We start from the raw sequence: 22,547 nt of genomic DNA on the forward strand, positions 1-22,547 counted from the left end.
GGACCCCATAGCAAGACAGATCCTGAGCACCCACAGCCGGGCCCACGGAGACCGGACCCCATAGCAAGACAGATCCTGAGCACCCGCAGCCGGGCTCACGGAGAGCGTACTCCATAGCAAGACAGATCCTGAGCACCCACAGCCGGGCCCACGGAGAGCGGACCCCATAGCAAGACAGATCCTGAGCACCCACAGCCTGGCCCACGGAGACCAGACCCCATAGCAAGACAGATCCTGAGCACCCACAGCCGGGCTCACGGAGAGCGTACTCCATAGCAAGACAGATCCTGAGCACCCACAGCCGGGCCCACGGAGAGCGGACCCCATAGCAAGACAGATCCTGAGCACCCACAGCCTGGCCCACGGAGACCAGACCCCATAGCAAGACAGATCCTGAGCACCCACAGCCGGGCCCACGGAGAGCGGACTCCATAGCAAGACAGATCCTGAGCGCCCACAGCCTGGCCCACGGAGAGCGGACTCCATAGCAAGACAGATCCTGAGCGCCCACAGCCTGGCCCACGGAGAGCGGACTCCATAGCAAGACAGATCCTGAGCGCCCACAGCCGGGCTCACGGAGAGCGGACTCCATAGCAAGACAGATCCTGAGCACCCGCAGCCGGGCTCACGGAGACCGGACCCCATAGCAAGACAGATCCTGAGCACCCACAGCCTGGCCCACGGAGAGCGGACCCCATAGCAAGACAGATCCTGAGCACCCACAGCCTGGCCCACGGAGAGCGGACCCCATAGCAAGACAGATCCTGAGCACCCACAGCCGGGCCCACGGAGACCGGACCCCATAGCAAGACAGATCCTGAGCACCCACAGCCTGGCCCACGGAGACCCGACCCCATAGCAAGACAGATCCTGAGCACCCACAGCCGGGCCCACGGAGAGCGGACTCCATAGCAAGACAGATCCTGAGCACCCACAGCCGGGCCCACGGAGACCGGACCCCATAGCAAGACAGATCCTGAGCACCCGCAGCCGGGCTCACGGAGACCAGACCCCATAGCAAGACAGATCCTGAGCACCCACAGCCTGGCCCACGGAGACCAGACCCCATAGCAAGACAGATCCTGAGCACCCACAGCCGGGCTCACGGAGAGCGGACTCCATAGCAAGACAGGTCCTGAGCGCCCACAGCCGGGCTCACGGAGAGCGGACCCCAGAGCAAGACAGATCCTGAGCGCCCACAGCCTGGCCCACGGAGACCGGACCCCATAGCAAGACAGATCCTGAGCGCCCACAGCCGGGCTCACGGAGAGCGGACTCCATAGCAAGACAGATCCTGAGCACCCGCAGCCGGGCTCACGGAGACCGGACCCCATAGCAAGACAGATCCTGAGCACCCACAGCCGGGCCCACGGAGACCGGACCCCATAGCAAGACAGATCCTGAGCACCCGCAGCCGGGCTCACGGAGAGCGGACCCCATAGCAAGACAGATCCTGAGCGTCCACAGCCTGGCCCACGGAGACCGGACCCCATAGCAAGACAGATCCTGAGCGCCCACAGCCTGGCCCACTGAGAGCGGACCCCATAGCAAGACAGATCCTGAGCACCCACAGCTTGGCCCACGGAGAGCGGACTCCATAGCAAGACAGATCCTGAGCGCCCACAGCCGGGCTCACGGAGAGCGGACTCCATAGCAAGACAGATCCTGAGCACCCGCAGCCGGGCTCACGGAGACCGGACCCCATAGCAAGACAGATCCTGAGCACCCACAGCCTGGCCCACGGAGAGCGGACCCCATAGCAAGACAGATCCTGAGCACCCACAGCCTGGCCCACGGAGAGCAGACCCCATAGCAAGACAGATCCTGAGCACCCACAGCCGGGCCCACGGAGACCGGACCCCATAGCAAGACAGATCCTGAGCACCCACAGCCTGGCCCACGGAGACCCGACCCCATAGCAAGACAGATCCTGAGCACCCACAGCCGGGCCCACGGAGAGCGGACTCCATAGCAAGACAGATCCTGAGCACCCACAGCCGGGCCCACGGAGACCGGACCCCATAGCAAGACAGATCCTGAGCACCCGCAGCCGGGCTCACGGAGACCAGACCCCATAGCAAGACAGATCCTGAGCACCCACAGCCTGGCCCACGGAGACCAGACCCCATAGCAAGACAGATCCTGAGCACCCACAGCCGGGCTCACGGAGAGCGGACTCCATAGCAAGACAGATCCTGAGCGCCCACAGCCGGGCTCACGGAGAGCGGACCCCAGAGCAAGACAGATCCTGAGCGCCCACAGCCTGGCCCACGGAGACCGGACCCCATAGCAAGACAGATCCTGAGCGCCCACAGCCGGGCTCACGGAGAGCGGACTCCATAGCAAGACAGATCCTGAGCGTCCACAGCCTGGCCCACGGAGACCGGACCCCATAGCAAGACAGATCCTGAGCGCCCACAGCCTGGCCCACTGAGAGCGGACCCCATAGCAAGACAGATCCTGAGCACCCACAGCCTGGCCCACGGAGATCGGACTCCATAGCAAGACAGATCCTGAGCGCCCACAGCCGGGCTCACGGAGAGCGGACTCCATAGCAAGACAGATCCTGAGCACCCGCAGCCTGGCCCACAGAGAACGGACTCCATAGCAAGACAGATCCTGAGCGCCCACAGCCTGGCCCACGGAGAGCGGACTCCATAGCAAGACAGATCCTGAGCGCCCACAGCCTGGCCCACGGAGACCCGACCCCATAGCAAGACAGATCCTGAGTCACCCGCAGCCGGGCTCACGGAGAGCGGTCACCATAGCAAGACAGATCCTGAGCGTCCACAGCCGGGCTCACGGAGAGCGGACCCCATAGCAAGACAGATCCTGAGCGCCCACAGCCGGGCTCACGGAGAGCGGACACCATAGCAAGACAGATCCTGAGCACCCACAGCCGGGCCCACGGAGACCGGACCCCATAGCAAGACAGATCCTGAGCACCCACAGCCGGGCCCACGGAGAGCGGACTCCATAGCAAGACAGATCCTGAGCGCCCACAGCCTGGCCCACGGAGAGCGGACTCCATAGCAAGACAGATCCTGAGCGTCCACAGCCGGGCTCACGGAGAGCGGACCCCATAGCAAGACAGTTCCTGAGCGCCCACAGCCGGGCCCACGGAGACCGGACCCCATAGCAAGACAGATCCTGAGCGCCCACAGCCTGGCCCACGGAGAGCGGACCCCATAGCAAGACAGATCCTGAGCGCCCACAGCCTGGCCCACGGAGAGCGGACCCCATAGCAAGACAGATCCTGAGCGCCCACAGCCGGGCTCACGGAGAGCGGACTCCATAGCAAGACAGATCCTGAGCACCCACAGCCTGGCCCACGGAGACCGGACCCCATAGCAAGACAGATCCTGAGTCACCCGCAGCCGGGCTCACGGAGAGCGGACTCCATAGCAAGACAGATCCTGAGCGCCCACAGCCTGGCCCACGGAGAGCGGACTCCATAGCAAGACAGATCCTGAGCGCCCACAGCCTGGCCCACGGAGAGCGGACTCCATAGCAAGACAGATCCTGAGCGTCCACAGCCGGGCTCACGGAGAGCGGACCCCATAGCAAGACAGTTCCTGAGCGCCCACAGCCTGGCCCACGGAGACCGGACCCCATAGCAAGACAGATCCTGAGCGCCCACAGCCTGGCCCACGGAGACCAGACTCCATAGCAAGACAGATCCTGAGCGCCCACAGCCGGGCCCACGGAGAGCGGACCCCATAGCAAGACAGATCCTGAGCGCCCACAGCCGGGCTCATGGAGAGCGGACTCCATAGCAAGACAGATCCTGAGCGTCCACAGCCGGGCTCACGGAGAGCGGACTCCATAGCAAGACAGTTCCTGAGCGCCCACAGCCTGGCCCACGGAGACCGGACCCCATAGCAAGACAGATCCTGAGCGCCCACAGCCTGGCCCACGGAGACCAGACTCCATAGCAAGACAGATCCTGAGCGCCCACAGCCGGGCCCACGGAGAGCGGACCCCATAGCAAGACAGATCCTGAGCGCCCACAGCCGGGCTCATGGAGAGCGGACTCCATAGCAAGACAGATCCTGAGCGTCCACAGCCGGGCTCACGGAGAGCGGACTCCATAGCAAGACAGATCCTGAGCGTCCACAGCCGGGCTCACGGAGAGCGGACCCCATAGCAAGACAGATCCTGAGCACCCACAGCCGGGCTCACGGAGAGCGGACTCCATCCTCCTGGGCTTCTAATTTATTTTCTTCTGGGTTTTGGGCTTGTTTCTTAAAAGCGGTTGCGCAAAAATTAGCGACTATTGCATCATGTCCACATAGGGATTTTTAAGATATAATTGGAGCATAAATAAAAGGAAGAGAAAGAACTAAGATAAATATCCTCCATGAAGGAGGGAGAGAATACCTCATCCTGCTGGGGCTTAGAGAGCGCAAGACGACGGCGCCAGAGGCCGAGCGAGCACAAGACGACGGCGGCAGATTGTGCGCAAGATGTCAGCGCTAGAGAGCGTGCAAAACGTTGGCGCCAGAGACAGAGCGAGCGCAACATGATGGCGCCAGAGAGAGCGCATCCATTACCCTCTGCACCCCATGTCACACGTCCCTTGCTCACTTTAACGCAATCCCCTATTCTTTAAATTCTTTGCCAATGTTATTGTGTCGCAGGTCAGTGATGGGAAAACAGATGATTGAAGACACTGATAGAGTAGATAATAGATATGAGGATCTAGAAGACTGATACATTATGTGGTGATAAGATCTAAATTATGAGAGACTCAAAACACTGCACAATCAGCGCCCCAGCTGTGCTCACCCAGACCCCCTGATAATATTAAAGGGGTGGGGTGAGGAGCCTCCCTACATCTTTTCCCCAGTTCAACTACAGGTTATGGCCTACTCGCTAAAGGTCACAGGTATCAGTCCCCATCTGGATTTATAGATCAAAGGAAAATGTGGCATAATCAATATTTCAGCTTCACCGATATCCCTAATAATTACAGGCGGGCTTCTACAGGAACCATGGCAAAGGCTCAGAGGTGGCTCCACTACAACAGGAACCATGGCAAAGGCTCAGAGGTGGCTCCACTACAACAGGAACCATGGCAAAGGCTCAGAGGTGGCTCCACTACAACAGGAACCATGGCAAAGGCTCAGAAGTGGCTCCACTACAACAGGAACCATGGCAAAGGCTCAGAGGTGGCTCCACTACAACAGGAACCATGGCAAAAGCCCAGAGGTGGCTCCACTACAACAGGAACCATGGCAAAGGCTTAGAGGTGGCTCCACTACAACAGGAACCATGGCAAAGGCTCAGAGGTGGCTCCACTACAACAGGAACCATGGCAAAGGCTCAGAGGTGGCTCCACTACAACAGGAACCATGGCAAAGGCTCAGAGGTGGCTCCACTACAACAGGAACCATGGCAAAGGCTCAGAAGTGGCTCCACTACAACAGGAACCATGGCAAAGGCTCAGAGGTGGCTCCACTACAACAGGAACCATGGCAAAAGCCCAGAGGTGGCTCCACTACAACAGGAACCATGGCAAAGGCTTAGAGGTGGCTCCACTACAACAGGAACCATGGCAAAGGCTCAGAGGTGGCTCCACTACAACAGGAACCATGGCAAAGGCTCAGAGGTGGCTCCACTACAACAGGAACCATGGCAAAGGCTCAGAGGTGGCTCCACTACAACAGGAACCATGGCAAAGGCTCAGAGGTGGCTCCACTACAACAGGAACCATGGCAAAGGCTCAGAGGTGGCTCCACTACAACAGGAACCATGGCAAAGGCTCAGAGGTGGCTCCACTACAACAGGAACCATGGCAAAGGCTCAGAGGTGGCTCCACTACAACAGGAACCATGGCAAAGGCTCAGAGGTGGCTCCACTACAACAGGAACCATGGCAAAGGCTCAGAGGTGGCTCCACTACAACAGGAACCATGGCAAAGGCTCAGAGGTGGCTCCACTACAACAGGAACCATGGCAAAGGCTCAGAGGTGGCTCCACTACAACAGGAACCATGGCAAAGGCTCAGAGGTGGCTCCACTACAACAGGAACCATGGCAAAGGCTCAGAAGTGGCTCCACTACAACAGGAACCATGGCAAAAGCCCAGAGGTGGCTCCACTACAACAGGAACCATGGCAAAAGCTCAGAGGTGGCTCCACTACAACAGGAACCATGGCAAAGGCTCAGAGGTGGCTCCACTACAACAGGAACCATGGCAAAAGCCCAGAGGTGGCTCCACTACAACAGGAACCATGGCAAAGGCTCAGAGGTGGCTCCACTACAACAGGAACCATGGCAAAGGCTCAGAGGTGGCTCCACTACAACAGGAACCATGGCAAAGGCTTAGAGGTGGCTCCACTACAACAGGAACCATGGCAAAGGCTCAGAGGTGGCTCCACTACAACAGGAACCATGGCAAAAGCCCAGAGGTGGCTCCACTACAACAGGAACCATGGCAAAGGCTTAGAGGTGGCTCCACTACAACAGGAACCATGGCAAAGGCTCAGAGGTGGCTCCACTACAACAGGAACCATGGCAAAGGCTCAGAGGTGGCTCCACTACAACAGGAACCATGGCAAAGGCTCAGAGGTGGCTCCACTACAACAGGAACCATGGCAAAGGCTCAGAGGTGGCTCCACTACAACAGGAACCATGGCAAAGGCTCAGAAGTGGCTCCACTACAACAGGAACCATGGCAAAAGCCCAGAGGTGGCTCCACTACAACAGGAACCATGGCAAAGGCTCAGAGGTGGCTCCACTACAACAGGAACCAGAGACTGAGACAGACGAGGTTTACACCTCCGATGCTCCTGTGCCCGGCCCCCTAGGGGCTGCTCAGGGAATCTTAGGATCTATTTAGAGGAACGTCTCTATTTGGGGGTCCCTCGTGGACAGTCTGATCAGGCATTTTTACTTTCCCAGGCGCCGGACTTATAATGTCACGTAATGTATAAAGTTCTGTTTTCTTTATTCCTTTATATTTTGAATTAAAATAATTTCTTTTTCCATTTAATAAGAGTTTCCCTAACTCTCAGGAGACGTTACTACACTGATTGCTTCATCTGTAGTATTATCTTGGTGCAGAATATATCCTACGTGTCTCGTCAGCCTATATATGACACGCGGCGTCAGCTAATCACTCAGGGTCTTGCAGGGCGGAGAGCTGTCAGAGCACGGTCCGGTGCCATGGGAAATGGCTCACTTAACCTCACCAACACCCCAAGTGGAGTGGTGAGGTTAAGTGAGCCAAAAGTGGAGAGGTGTGGGGACCACTGACTGGCCTGCGGCTCCCTATTATCTATTTAATAGGGAGCCGTTCAGGAGCCAGAAGAGCCGGCTTAGTGAGAGGAGCCTAATGATCCAGCTTACTAAGAAGAGCCGGACTTCCCATCACTACAGGGAAGAGGTAGGGGAGGGAGGAGGATAGTGATGGGAAGTCCGGCTCTTCTTAGTAAGCTGGATCATTAGGCTCTGCTCACTAAGAAGAGCCGGCTCCTTAACAATGTATATTAGGGAGGCTCAGTCAGACAGTCACCCCTATCTACACCACTATTAGTTATCCGGTTAAAAAGGACGTGATTAAGAGAGCCGGCTCTTAGTGTGAACACTAGGGGAAGAGGGAGCTGCGCTGTGTGGAGAAGAGGGAGCTGCGCTGTGTGGAGAAGAGGGAGCTGCGCTGTGTGGAGAAGAGGGAGCTGCGCTATGTGGAGAAGAGGGAGCTGCGCTGTGTGGAGAAGAGGGAGCTGCGCTGTGTGGAGATGAGGGAGCTGCGCTGTGTGGAGAAGAGGGAGCTGCGCTGTGTGGAGAAGAGGGAGCTGCGCTGTGTGGAGAAGAGGGAGCTGCGCTGTGTGGAGAAGAGGGAGCTGCGCTGTGTGGAGAAGAGGGAGCTGCGCTGTGTGGAGAAGAGGGAGCTGCGCTGTGTGGAGAAGAGGGAGCTGCGCTGTGTGGAGAAGAGGGAGCTGCGCTGTGTGGAGAAGAGGGAGCTGCGCTGTGTGGAGAAGAGGGAGCTGCGCTGTGTGGAGAAGAGGGAGCTGCGCTGTGTGGAGATGAGGGAGCTGCGCTGTGTGGAGAAGAGGGAGCTGCGCTGTGTGGAGAAGAGGGAGCTGCGCTGTGTGGAGAAGAGGGAGCTGCGCTGTGTGGAGAAGAGGGAGCTGCGCTGTGTGGAGATGAGGGAGCTGCGCTGTGTGGAGATGAGGGAGCTGCGCTGTGTGGAGATGAGGGAGCTGCGCTGTGTGGAGAAGAGGGAGCTGCCACTGCTGGACATGAGAAATAGGGTGCAGTGATGGTAAAGTCACAAGACAATTACTTGATACAAGACATCCCCTAAAAGTACAAGATTCAGAGGAAAAGATAATCTAATATTCAAGAGAAACACATCGTACAGGCGAGGGGCACATGAGGTAATGTATTGATGGATGATAGACATGAGGTAATGTATTGATGGATGATAGACATGAGGTAATGTATTGATGGATGATAGACATGAGGTAAAGTATTGATGGATGATAGACATGAGGTAAAGTATTGATGGATGATAGACATGAGATAAAGTATTGATGGATGATAGACATGAGGTAAAGTATTGATGGATGATAGACATGAGGTAAAGTATTGATGGATGATAGACATGAGGTAAAGTATTGATGGATGATAGACATGAGGTAAAGTATTGATGGATGATAGACATGAGGTAAAGTATTGATGGATGATAGACATGAGGTAATGTATTGATGGATGATAGACATGAGGTAATGTATTGATGGATGATAGACATGAGGTAAAGTATTGATGGATGATAGACATGAGGTAAAGTATTGATGGATGATAGACATGAGGTAAAGTATTGATGGATGATAGACATGAGGTAAAGTATTGATGGATGATAGACATGAGATAAAGTATTGATGGATGATAGACATGAGGTAAAGTATTGATGGATGATAGACATGAGGTAAAGTATTGATGGATGATAGACATGAGGTAAAGTATTGATGGATGATAGACATGAGGTAAAGTATTGATGGATGATAGACATGAGGTAAAGTATTGATGGATGATAGACATGAGGTAAAGTATTGATGGATGATAGACATGAGGTAAAGTATTGATGGATGATAGACATGAGGTAATGTATTGATGGATGATAGACATGAGGTAAAGTATTGATGGATGATAGACATGAGGTAAAGTATTGATGGATGATAGACATGAGGTGAAGTATTGATGGATGATAGACATGAGGTAAAGTATTGATGGATGATAGACATGAGGTAAAGTATTGATGGATGATAGACATGAGGTAAAGTATTGATGGATGATAGACATGAGGTAAAGTATTGATGGATGATAGACATGAGGTAAAGTATTGATGGATGATAGATATGAGGTAAAGTATTGATGGATGACAGACATGAGGTAATGTATTGATGGATGATAGACATGAGGTAAAGTATTGATGGATGATAGACATGAGGTAATGTATTGATGGATGATAGACATGAGGTAAAGTATTGATGGATGATAGACATGAGGTAAAGTATTGATGGATGATAGACATGAGATAAAGTATTGATGGATGATAGACATGAGGTAAAGTATTGATGGATGATAGACATGAGGTAAAGTATTGATGGATGATAGACATGAGGTAAAGTATTGATGGATGATAGACATGAGGTAAAGTATTGATGGATGATAGACATGAGGTAAAGTATTGATGGATGATAGACATGAGGTAAAGTATTGATGGATGATAGACATGAGGTAAAGTATTGATGGATGATAGACATGAGGTAAAGTATTGATGGATGATAGATATGAGATAAAGTATTGATGGATGATAGACATGAGGTAATGTATTGATGGATGATAGACATGAGGTAAAGTATTGATGGATGATAGACATGAGGTGAAGTATTGATGGATGATAGACATGAGGTAAAGTATTGATGGATGATAGACATGAGGTAAAGTATTGATGGATGATAGACATGAGGTAAAGTATTGATGGATGATAGACATGAGGTAATGTATTGATGGATGATAGACATGAGGTAAAGTATTGATGGATGATAGACATGAGGTAAAGTATTGATGGATGATAGACATGAGGTAAAGTATTGATGGATGATAGACATGAGGTAATGTATTGATGGATGATAGACATGAGGTAAAGTATAGATGGATGATAGATATGAGGTAAAGTATTGATGGATGATAGACATGAGGTGAAGTATTGATGGATGATAGACATGAGGTAAAGTATTGATGGATGATAGACATGAGGTAAAGTACTGATGGATGATAGACATGAGGTAAAGTACTGATGGATGATAGACATGAGGTAAAGTATTGATGGATGATAGACATGAGGTAAAGTATTGATGGATGATAGACATGAGGTAATGTATTGATGGATGATAGACATGAGGTAAAGTATTGATGGATGATAGACATGAGGTAAAGTACTGATGGATGATAGACATGAGGTAAAGTATTGATGGATGATAGACATGAGGTAAAGTACTGATGGATGATAGACATGAGGTAAAGTATTGATGGATGATAGACATGAGGTAAAGTATTGATGGATGATAGACATGAGGTAAAGTATTGATGGATGATAGATATGAGGTAAAGTATTGATGGATGATATATATGAGGTAAAGTATTGATGGATGATAGACATGAGGTAAAGTATTGATGGATGATAGACAAGAGGTAAAGTATTGATGGATGATAGACATGAGGTAAAGTATTGATGGATGATAGACATGAGGTAAAGTATTGATGGATGATAGACATGAGGTAAAGTATTGATGGATGATAGACATGAGGTAAAGTATTGATGGATGATAGACATGAGGTAATGTATTGATGGATGATAGACATGAGGTAATGTATTGATGGATGATAGACATGAGGTGAAGTATTGATGGATGATAGACATGAGGTAAAGTATTGATGGATGATAGACATGAGGTAAAGTATTGATGGATGATAGACATGAGGTAAAGTATTGATGGATGATAGACATGAGGTAAAGTATTGATGGATGATAGACATGAGGTAAAGTATTGATGGATGATAGACATGAGGTAAAGTATTGATGGATGATAGACATGAGGTAAAGTATTGATGGATGATAGACATGAGGTAAAGTATTGATGGATGATAGACATGAGGTAAAGTATTGATGGATGATAGACATGAGGTAAAGTATTGATGGATGATAGACATGAGGTAAAGTATTGATGGATGATAGACATGAGGTAAAGTATTGATGGATGATAGACATGAGGTAAAGTATTGATGGATGATAGACATGAGGTAAAGTATTGATGGATGATAGACATGAGGTAAAGTATTGATGGATGATAGACATGAGGTAAAGTATTGATGGATGATAGACATGAGGTAAAGTATTGATGGATGATAGACATGAGGTAAAGTATTGATGGATGATAGACATGAGGTAAAGTATTGATGGATGATAGACATGAGGTAAAGTATTGATGGATGATAGACATGAGGTAAAGTATTGATGGATGATAGACATGAGGTAAAGTATTGATGGATGATAGACATGAGGTAAAGTATTGATGGATGATAGACATGAGGTAAAGTATTGATGGATGATAGACATGAGGTAAAGTATTGATGGATGATAGACATGAGGTAAAGTATTGATGGATGATAGACATGAGGTAAAGTATTGATGGATGATAGACATGAGGTAATGTATTGATGGATGATAGACATGAGGTAATGTATTGATGGATGATAGACATGAGGTGAAGTATTGATGGATGATAGACATGAGGTAAAGTATTGATGGATGATAGACATGAGGTAAAGTATTGATGGATGATAGACATGAGGTAAAGTATTGATGGATGATAGACATGAGGTAAAGTATTGATGGATGATAGACATGAGGTAAAGTATTGATGGATGATAGACATGAGGTAAAGTATTGATGGATGATAGACATGAGGTAAAGTATTGATGGATGATAGACATGAGGTAAAGTATTGATGGATGATAGACATGAGGTAAAGTATTGATGGATGATAGACATGAGGTAAAGTATTGATGGATGATAGACATGAGGTAAAGTATTGATGGATGATAGACATGAGGTAAAGTATTGATGGATGATAGACATGAGGTAAAGTATTGATGGATGATAGACATGAGGTAAAGTATTGATGGATGATAGACATGAGGTAATGTATTGATGGATGATAGACATGAGGTAAAGTATTGATGGATGATAGACATGAGGTAAAGTATTGATGGATGATAGACATGAGGTAAAGTATTGATGGATGATAGACATGAGGTAAAGTATTGATGGATGATAGACATGAGGTAATGTATTGATGGATGATAGACATGAGGTAATGTATTGATGGATGATAGACATGAGGTAAAGTATTGATGGATGATAGACATGAGGTAAAGTATTGATGGATGATAGACATGAGGTAAAGTATTGATGGATGATAGACATGAGGTAAAGTATTGATGGATGATAGACATGAGGTAATGTATTGATGGATGATAGACATGAGGTAAAGTATTGATGGATGATAGACATGAGGTAAAGTATTGATGGATGATAGACATGAGGTAAAGTATTGATGGATGATAGACATGAGGTAAAGTATTGATGGATGATAGACATGAGGTAAAGTATTGATGGATGATAGACATGAGGTAAAGTATTGATGGATGATAGACATGAGGTAAAGTATTGATGGATGATAGACATGAGGTAAAGTATTGATGGATGATAGACATGAGGTAAAGTATTGATGGATGATAGACATAAGGTAAAGTATTGATGGATGATAGACATGAGGTAAAGTATTGATGGATGATAGACATGAGGTAAAGTATTGATGGATGATAGACATGAGGTAAAGTATTGATGGATGATAGACATGAGGTAAAGTATTGATGGATGATAGACATGAGGTAAAGTATTGATGGATGATAGACATGAGGTAAAGTATTGATGGATGATAGACATGAGGTAAAGTATTGATGGATGATAGACATGAGGTAAAGTATTGATGGATGATAGACATGAGGTAAAGTATTGATGGATGATAGACATGAGGTAAAGTATTGATGGATGATAGACATGAGGTAAAGTATTGATGGATGATAGATATGAGGTAAAGTATTGATGGATGATAGATATGAGGTAAAGTATTGATGGATGATAGACATGAGGTAATGTATTGATGGATGATAGACATGAGGTAAAGTATTGATGGATGATAGACATGAGGTAAAGTATTGATGGATGATAGACATGAGGTGAAGTATTGATGGATGATAGACATGAGGTAAAGTATTGATGGATGATAGACATGAGGTAAAGTATTGATGGATGATAGACATGAGGTAAAGTATTGATGGATGATAGACATGAGGTGAAGTATTGATGGATGATAGACATGAGGTGAAGTATTGATGGATGATAGACATGAGGTAAAGTATTGATGGATGATAGACATGAGGTGACGGACATGACAGATTTGCAGTCGCTTCCTGACACCTTCGGCCGCGCGCTCCGCGTTCCCGCTCTCGGTTGCTAGGAGACCTCGGCAGTTTCGCGTTGCACCCTGGTTCCTGTTTTCTTCACAGCTCCCGGCGTGCTTAGCGATTGGTCCGAATAGCTCGCGCTGGGGCTGCCGGGACTTGTAGTTCTGAGGTAATTCTGGATACAGGAAGAAAGCGCCTAAACAACTACACGTCCCGGGAATCGATGCGACGGCCGTGCCCCGGTGTAGAGTGGCACACGCTGACAGCTGCTCACCACCATGCCTCGGGCCCGGAGGAGCGCTGCGGCCAACAAGAAGGGGAATGCCGGCCGTGGTAAGAGGCGCCGGCCCGGGGACAGCTGAGGGAGGGAGGGAGGCCGGCCATTACAGGGGGAGATACTGTATCACCTTCAGCTGTAACATATGTAACCACTCCGAGGCTCCTGACCTCTGACCATATGGAGGGGGAGGGGGAGGGGAAGCGCTGACCCCACAGGTCAGGGTGTGTAAGTAGTTATGTGCAGTGTTGTGTTCTGTCCCCTCCCCAGGATCTCTCAGGCAGGAGCTGCTGCAGCTGAAAGTGGCCGATAAACTAAACCAGTTCAAAGGTACAACATGTGCCGCCACCTGCATGAGCTCAGCCACCCCCAGCCAAACCTCTGTACCCCCACCCATTCCTGCCACCCCTGTGCATACAGCGCTGTGCCCCCCGCCCCTGTGCGTACAGCGCTGTGCCCCCCGCCCCTGTGCGTACAGCGCTGTGCCCCCCGCCCCTGTGCGTACAGCGCTGTGCCCCCCGCCCCTGTGCGTACAGCGCTGTGCCCCCCGCCCCTGTGCGTACAGCGCTGTGCCCCCCGCCCCTGTGCGTACAGCGCTGTGCCCCCCGCCCCTGTGCGTACAGCGCTGTGCCCCCCGCCCCTGTGCGTACAGCGCTGTGCCCCCCGCCCCTGTGCGTACAGCGCTGTGCCCCCCGCCCCTGTGCGTACAGCGCTGTGCCCCCCGCCCCTGTGCGTACAGCGCTGTGCCCCCCGCCCCTGTGCGTACAGCGCTGTGCCCCCCGCCCCTGTGCGTACAGCGCTGTGCCCCCCGCCCCTGTGCGTACAGCGCTGTGCCCCCCGCCCCTGTGCGTACAGCGCTGTGCCCCCCGCCCCTGTGCGTACAGCGCTGTGCCCCCCGCCCCTGTGCGTACAGCGCTGTGCCCCCCGCCCCTGTGCGTACAGCGCTGTGCCCCCCGCCCCTGTGCGTACAGCGCTGTGCCCCCCGCCCCTGTGCGTACAGCGCTGTGCCCCCCGCCCCTGTGCGTACAGCGCTGTGCCCCCCGCCCCTGTGCGTACAGCGCTGTGCCCCCCGCCCCTGTGCGTACAGCGCTGTGCCCCCCGCCCCTGTGCGTACAGCGCTGTGCCCCCCGCCCCTGTGCGTACAGCGCTGTGCCCCCCGCCCCTGTGCGTACAGCGCTGTGCCCCCCGCCCCTGTGCGTACAGCGCTGTGCCCCCCGCCCCTGTGCGTACAGCGCTGTGCCCCCCGCCCCTGTGCGTACAGCGCTGTGCCCCCCGCCCCTGTGCGTACAGCGCTGTGCCCCCCGCCCCTGTGCGTACAGCGCTGTGCCCCCCGCCCCTGTGCGTACAGCGCTGTGCCCCCCGCCCCTGTGCGTACAGCGCTGTGCCCCCCGCCCCTGTGCGTACAGCGCTGTGCCCCCCGCCCCTGTGCGTACAGCGCTGTGCCCCCCGCCCCTGTGCGTACAGCGCTGTGCCCCCCGCCCCTGTGCGTACAGCGCTGTGCCCCCCGCCCCTGTGCGTACAGCGCTGTGCCCCCCGCCCCTGTGCGTACAGCGCTGTGCCCCCCGCCCCTGTGCGTACAGCGCTGTGCCCCCCGCCCCTGTGCGTACAGCGCTGTGCCCCCCGCCCCTGTGCGTACAGCGCTGTGCCCCCCGCCCCTGTGCGTACAGCGCTGTGCCCCCCGCCCCTGTGCGTACAGCGCTGTGCCCCCCGCCCCTGTGCGTACAGCGCTGTGCCCCCCGCCCCTGTGCGTACAGCGCTGTGCCCCCCGCCCCTGTGCGTACAGCGCTGTGCCCCCCGCCCCTGTGCGTACAGCGCTGTGCCCCCCGCCCCTGTGCGTACAGCGCTGTGCCCCCCGCCCCTGTGCGTACAGCGCTGTGCCCCCCGCCCCTGTGCGTACAGCGCTGTGCCCCCCGCCCCTGTGCGTACAGCGCTGTGCCCCCCGCCCCTGTGCGTACAGCGCTGTGCCCCCCGCCCCTGTGCGTACAGCGCTGTGCCCCCCGCCCCTGTGCGTACAGCGCTGTGCCCCCCGCCCCTGTGCGTACAGCGCTGTGCCCCCCGCCCCTGTGCGTACAGCGCTGTGCCCCCCGCCCCTGTGCGTACAGCGCTGTGCCCCCCGCCCCTGTGCGTACAGCGCTGTGCCCCCCGCCCCTGTGCGTACAGCGCTGTGCCCCCCGCCCCTGTGCGTACAGCGCTGTGCCCCCCGCCCCTGTGCGTACAGCGCTGTGCCCCCCGCCCCTGTGCGTACAGCGCTGTGCCCCCCGCCCCTGTGCGTACAGCGCTGTGCCCCCCGCCCCTGTGCGTACAGCGCTGTGCCCCCCGCCCCTGTGCGTACAGCGCTGTGCCCCCCGCCCCTGTGCGTACAGCGCTGTGCCCCCCGCCCCTGTGCGTACAGCGCTGTGCCCCCCGCCCCTGTGCGTACAGCGCTGTGCCCCCCGCCCCTGTGCGTACAGCGCTGTGCCCCCCGCCCCTGTGCGTACAGCGCTGTGCCCCCCGCCCCTGTGCGTACAGCGCTGTGCCCCCCGCCCCTGTGCGTACAGCGCTGTGCCCCCCGCCCCTGTGCGTACAGCGCTGTGCCCCCCGCCCATTCATGCCACTCCTGCGCACACAGTTCTGCTCCACACGATGTCTCCCTGATCACGTCCATGCACGGTTGTTGTTGCATCACCCCCTCTCTGTCTGTCTGATATCATATGGTGCTCTGCAATGTTCAGATTGCTTGTTAATATTGTAACTTTTTTGGGGTTGTGATAAGTGAGGGCCTCATTCTCTAGACTTGCACATGAGTCCTGAGTACAGTTCTAATAATGGGGGCCCCTACCTGCTGTATCGGGGGGGCAGTACTTCAGGAATATTCTGGTCTATTACAGGAAGAGGCCTGTGACCTCAGCTGCAGGTCGTGAGGCTCATATGACAGGGAGCGTGCCCGGGGGCGAGCGGGTGCAGGCTCAGCTGAGAGGAGCAGCCAGTAACAGTCTCGCACAGAGGGTGGCCTTCTGCTACTTTGGTTCTGAAGCATTTTCTTGGTGTTTCAGGATCTCGGGCCGGGACACGAGCAGACTCTGAAGCCAGCGAGGATGAGGGGGCCAGCGATGTCCTCAGCCACTGCAGCAGCGCCAGTGAGAGCGTCAGCGTGGTGGAGGAGGGCTCAGGTGAGTGCATCGGGTGCAGTGGTGGTGGAGGAGGGCTCAGGGGAGTGCATCGGGTGCAGTGGGGGCGGAGGAGGGCTCAGGGGAGTGCATCGGGTGCAGTGGTGGTGGAGGAGGGCTCAGGGGAGTGCATCGGGTGCAGTGGTGGTGGAGGAGGGCTCAGGGGAGTGCATCGGGCGCAGTGGCGGTGGAGGAGGGCTCAGGGGAGTGCATCGGGCGCAGTGGCGGAGGAGGAGGGCTCAGGTGAGTGCATCGGGTGCAGTGGCGGTGGAGGAGGGCTCAGGGGAGTGCATCGGGTGCAGTGGCGGAGGAGGAGGGCTCAGGGGAGTGCATCGGGTGCAGTGGCGGTGGAGGAGGGCTCAGGGGAGTGCATCGGGTGCAGTGGCGGTGGAGGAGGGCTCAGGGGAGTGCATCGGGTGCAGTGGCGGTGGAGGAGGGCTCAGGGGAGTGCATCGGGTGCAGTGGCGGAGGAGGGCTCAGGTGAGTGCATCGGGTGCAGTGGTGGCAGAGGAGGGCTCAGATGAGTGCACCTGCCACTTGGTGCATGTGAACTTACCTGCTGTCAGGTATAACCTACCTCCACCCCCTCCAGGTAGCGACGCCCAGGATCCTCTGCAGGCCCAGGAGCGGCGGGAGGACAAGCTGAAGGAAGACATAGACAACCTGACAGATAAGAGGTGAGGACGGATCCTGCTGCGCTGAGGAATCCTGGGATCCGGGATCTGTCTGGATAACGTGTCCGTAATTCTTTCAGCGCAAAGACAAGAGTGTCCGCACTGAGCAGCCTCCGCCTCGCACTGTCCTCACAGGTCCATGGAGACCTCCTTATAGAGAGGCGGGTGACCCTGACAGACGCCCTGGAACGCTGTCTCAAAAAAGGTATTTATACGTATACGGCCTGCCCAGCGCTAGAGAGCGAGGGGGGGGGGGGACGGGACAGGTTCTGCCCGGCGCTAGAGAGGGGGGGGGGGGGACGGGACAGGTTCTACCCGGCGCTAGAGAGCGAGGGAGGGGGGACGGGACAGGTTCTGCCCGGCGCTAGAGAGCGAGGGGGGGATGGGACAGGTTCTGCCCGGCGCTAGAGAGCGAGGGGGGGGGGGCGTTACAGGTTCTGCCCGGCGCTAGAGAGCGAGGGGGGGATGGGACAGGTTCTTCCGATGCTAGAGATTGTGGTGAGAACCCATTTAACCCTTTGTCTTGTGATTTCTTAGGGAAGGATGAGGAGCAGTCTCTGGCGGCTGTGGTGCTGTCTCTTCTCTGTATACAGTTGGGTTGGGGTCCAGAAGGTGAAGAAGTCTTCCACTGCCTGAAGCCGCTCCTCATTAGTATCCTGACTGACTCCAGTGCGGGAGTGACTGCTCGGCAGAGTGTGAGTGTGTGGCTGAGGGTGCAGGTAGTGTGTCTGGTGCCCGGGGTAATGTCTCCTCCTGTCTTTGCTCTCGCAGTGCGCCTCCGCTCTCGGTCTCTGCTGCTTCATCGCTGGCGCTGATGTGGAGGTGAGAGGCTCATCTATTATAACATATTATGCTCCAGGTGGAGGGGCGGGGTCTCCTGGAGATGGGGGCGGGGTCTCTTAGTGAGTGTATGGGTCATGAAATGCCATAAGGTGCCCACCACAAGCCCCGTCCATGGCCCCATTGTCTCTCCTCCAGGATCTCATCTCCTGCCTCAGCGTCCTGGAGGGAATATTGACCCTAATGCACTCAGAGAATAACAGCGCCCCCACATCACTCCAAGGCCTGATCTGTAACAGCATCCAGTCCTGGGCACTGCTACTGACCATCAGTCCTGCCAGCTGCATCCACAAGACACTGGAGAGGTGAGAGCCAGCCTGGCCATACAGCCGCTATAACCTGGGGATCTCCTGTATATAATGATATATGTACAGCCGGTATAACCTGGGGATCCCCTGTATATAATGATATATGTACAGCCGGTATAACCTGGGGATCTCCTGTATATAATGATATATGTACAGCCGGTATAACCTGGGGATCTCCTGTATATAATGATATATGTACAGCCGGTATAACCTGGGGATCTCCTGTATATAATGATATATGTACAGCCGCTATAACCTGGGGATCTCCTGTATATAATGATATATGTACAGCCGGTATAACCTGGGGATCTCCTGTATATAATGATATATGTACAGCCGGTATAACCTGGGGATCCCCTGTATATAATGATATATGTACAGCCGGTATAACCTGGGGGTCTCCTGTATATAATGATATATGTACAGCCGGTATAACCTGGGGATCTCCTGTATATAATGATATATGTACAGCCGGTATAACCTGGGGATCTCCTGTATATAATGATATATGTACAGCCGGTATAACCTGGGGATCTCCTGTATATAATGATATATGTACAGCCGCTATAACCTGGGGATCTCCTGTATATAATGATATATGTACAGCCGCTATAACCTGGGGATCTCCTGTATATAATGATATATGTACAGCCGGTATAACCTGGAGATCTCCTGTATATAATGATATATGTACAGCCGGTATAACCTGGGGATCTCCTGTATATAGTGATATATGTACAGCCGCTATAACCTGGGGATCTCCTGTATATAGTGATATATGTACAGCCGGTATAACCTGGGGATCTCCTGTATATAATGATATATGTACAGCCGGTATAACCTGGGGATCCCCTGTATATAATGATATATGTACAGCCGGTATAACCTGGGGATCTCCTGTATATAATGATATATGTACAGCCGGTATAACCTGGGGATCTCCTGTATATAATGATATATGTACAGCCGGTATAACCTGGGGATCTCCTGTATATAATGATATATGTACAGCCGGTATAACCTGGGGATCGCCTGTATATAATGATATATGTACAGCCGGTATAACCTGGGGATCTCCTGTATATAATGATATATGTACAGCCGGTATAACCTGGGGATCTCCTGTATATAATGATATATGTACAGCCGGTATAACCTGGGGATCTCCTGTATATAATGATATATGTACAGCCGGTATAACCTGGGGATCTCCTGTATATAATGATATATGTACAGCCGGTATAACCTGGGGATCTCCTGTATATAATGATATATGTACAGCCGGTATAACCTGGGGATCCCCTGTATATAATGATATATGTACAGCTGGTATAACCTGGGGATCTCCTGTATATAATGATATATGTACAGCCGGTATAACCTGGGGATCTCCTGTATATAATGATATATGTACAGCCGGTATAACCTGGGGATCTCCTGTATAGAGTGATATATGTACAGCCGGTATAACCTGGGGATCTCCTGTATATAATGATATATGTACAGCCGGTATAACCTGGGGATCCCCTGTATATAATGATATATGTACAGCCGGTATAACCTGGGGGTCTCCTGTATATAATGATATATGTACAGCCGGTATAACCTGGGGATCTCCTGTATATAATGATATATGTACAGCCGCTATAACCTGGGGATCTCCTGTATATAATGATATATGTACAGCCGCTATAACCTGGGGATCTCCTGTATATAATGATATATGTACAGCCGCTATAACCTGGGGATCTCCTGTATATAATGATATATGTACAGCCGGTATAACCTGGGGATCTCCTGTATATAATGATATATGTACAGCCGGTATAACCTGGGGATCTCCTGTATATAATGATATATGTACAGCCGGTATAACCTGGGGATCTCCTGTATATAATGATATATGTACAGCCGGTATAACCTGGGGATCTCCTGTATATAATGATATATGTACAGCCGCTATAACCTGGGGATCTCCTGTATATAATGATATATGTACAGCCGCTATAACCTGGGGATCTCCTGTATATAATGATATATGTACAGCCGCTATAACCTGGGGATCTCCTGTATATAATGATATATGTACAGCCGGTATAACCTGGGGATCTCCTGTATATAATGATATATGTACAGCCGGTATAACCTGGGGATCTCCGCTATATAATGATATATGTACAGCCGGTATAACCTGGGGATCCCCTGTATATAATGATATATGTACAGCCGGTATAACCTGGGGATCTCCTGTATATAGTGATATAAGTACAGCCGGTATAACCTGGGGATCCCCTGTATATAATGATACATGTACAGCCGCTATAACCTGGGGATCTCCTGTATATAATGATATATGTACAGCCGGTATAACCTGGGGATCCCCTGTATATAATGATATATGTACAGCCGGTATAACCTGGGGATCTCCTGTATATAATGATATATGTACAGCCGCTATAACCTGGGGATCTCCTGTATATAATGATATATGTACAGCCGGTATAACCTGGGGATCTCCTGTATATAATGATATATGTACGGCCGCTATAACCTGGGTACTACCTAATATATATGATGCAGCTTTTCTCTGTGCTTGCAGTCATCTTCCTCGGCTGTCGGGGGTGCTGGCCTGTGAGAGTGTGGGGCTTCGTATAGCGGCTGGAGAGTCCCTGGCGCTCCTCTATGAGTTGGGCCGTGATCTGGATGTAAGTGGGGTCTGGTTTTCTGTACTTATGTGAGGCGCTTTATCTCCTGATGATCCTGCTCTCCTGCAGGAGGATTTCTATCCTGAGGATACGGAGTCGCTGTGTGTGACGCTGAAGCAACTCGCCACCGACAGCAACAAATACAGAGCCAAGACGGACCGCAGGAAGCAGCGCTCCATCTTCCGGGACGTCCTGCACTACATAGAGGTGCGGGGGGGCTGCGTACACTGGGGGGGGGGGGGGGGTGTCACTCTCCGGGGTCACAGGTCAGTGACGGCTTCCTTCCTCCGCAGAGCGCCGAGGGCCAGGAGGAGACCGTCAAGTTTGGATTAGAAGTCATGTACGTGGACAGCTGGGTGCGCAGGAGGATGTACTGCTCCTTTAAGGAGGTGCTGGGGTCCGGGGTGCGGCATCACTTACAGGTAAGTCACTGGTCACCTACCACGGACGGCCGCACACAGGCCGCACTCCCTGACCACCTCTCGTGTCCCCCCCGCTCAGCACAACGAGGTCCTGAGAGACATCTTCTCCCTGGGACCACCACTAGTCCTGGACGCCGCAGCCATCAAAGCCAGCAGAATCTCCCGAGCGGAGAAGGTGAGACCCCCGGGGTGGCCGCCATCTTGTGTACCCAGCATGCAGTGCGCCCCCTGTCCTCACCTGTCTCCTATCTTTCCTCCCGCAGCACATGTTCAATTCTGCCGCCTTTAAAGCCAGGACTAAAGCCCGAAACCGGGTGCGAGACAAGCGAGCGGACGTCATGTGACCAGCGCCGCTCCTGCACAGACCCGGGACATGTCAGGTCCCTGTGCCTTCGTGGACTGACAGGACGATTTTAGGTCATATTTTAGATAACCCGGCGGAGGAGGACGAGGGGCGGCTCTGCCACCCCCAGCACGGATCACCGCTTCATCCGCAGCTCAAACTATGAAATATAAAGGAAAGACTCAGATTTAAAGGGAACCTGGTGCTTTTTAACACTTTGTGGGTTCACCCCCTCCTGCTGCTGTATTTTGGGGTGCATTAATGAACCTTATAAAGTAATTTTTAAGTTGGA

At 52.8% G+C, this 22,547-nt stretch overlaps 1 protein-coding gene across 2 annotated transcripts; it reads left to right on the forward strand.

Annotated features, from left to right (window-relative positions):
- The first annotated feature begins 13,612 nt into the window (after window positions 1-13,612).
- On the forward strand, window positions 13,613-22,547 carry IFRD2 (interferon related developmental regulator 2). Of its 2 annotated transcripts, XM_072127611.1 has the most exons (13): window positions 13,613-13,873; window positions 14,088-14,147; window positions 16,850-16,966; window positions 17,556-17,640; window positions 17,718-17,842; window positions 18,175-18,332; window positions 18,409-18,459; window positions 18,616-18,782; window positions 21,385-21,490; window positions 21,560-21,697; window positions 21,784-21,912; window positions 21,992-22,087; window positions 22,176-22,547. In XM_072127611.1, the coding sequence occupies exons 1-13, from the start codon at window positions 13,819-13,821 to the stop codon at window positions 22,254-22,256; spliced, it is 1,368 nt and encodes a 455-aa protein (XP_071983712.1). In that variant the 5' UTR covers window positions 13,613-13,818; the 3' UTR covers window positions 22,257-22,547. The 2 variants fall into 2 exon arrangements, with proteins under 2 accessions (XP_071983712.1, XP_071983713.1); XM_072127612.1 differs by lacking the exon at window positions 14,088-14,147 and having other exon boundaries at window positions 13,614-13,873.

This window comes from Engystomops pustulosus, chromosome 10 (genome assembly GCF_040894005.1).
Source record: "Engystomops pustulosus chromosome 10, aEngPut4.maternal, whole genome shotgun sequence".
In the NCBI taxonomy this organism is placed as follows: domain Eukaryota; kingdom Metazoa; phylum Chordata; class Amphibia; order Anura; family Leptodactylidae; genus Engystomops; species Engystomops pustulosus.

Bases quoted from the DNA above. Each gene is read 5' to 3' on its own strand.
- IFRD2 (XM_072127611.1), top strand. From the start codon at position 13,819: ATGCCTCGGGCCCGGAGGAGCGCTGCGGCCAACAAGAAGGGGAATGCC. The intron at 17,641-17,717 runs GTGAGGACGGAT...TAATTCTTTCAG, and splicing joins GACAACCTGACAGATAAGAG to CGCAAAGACAAGAGTGTCCG. The intron at 21,698-21,783 runs GTGCGGGGGGGC...CTTCCTCCGCAG, and splicing joins ACGTCCTGCACTACATAGAG to AGCGCCGAGGGCCAGGAGGA.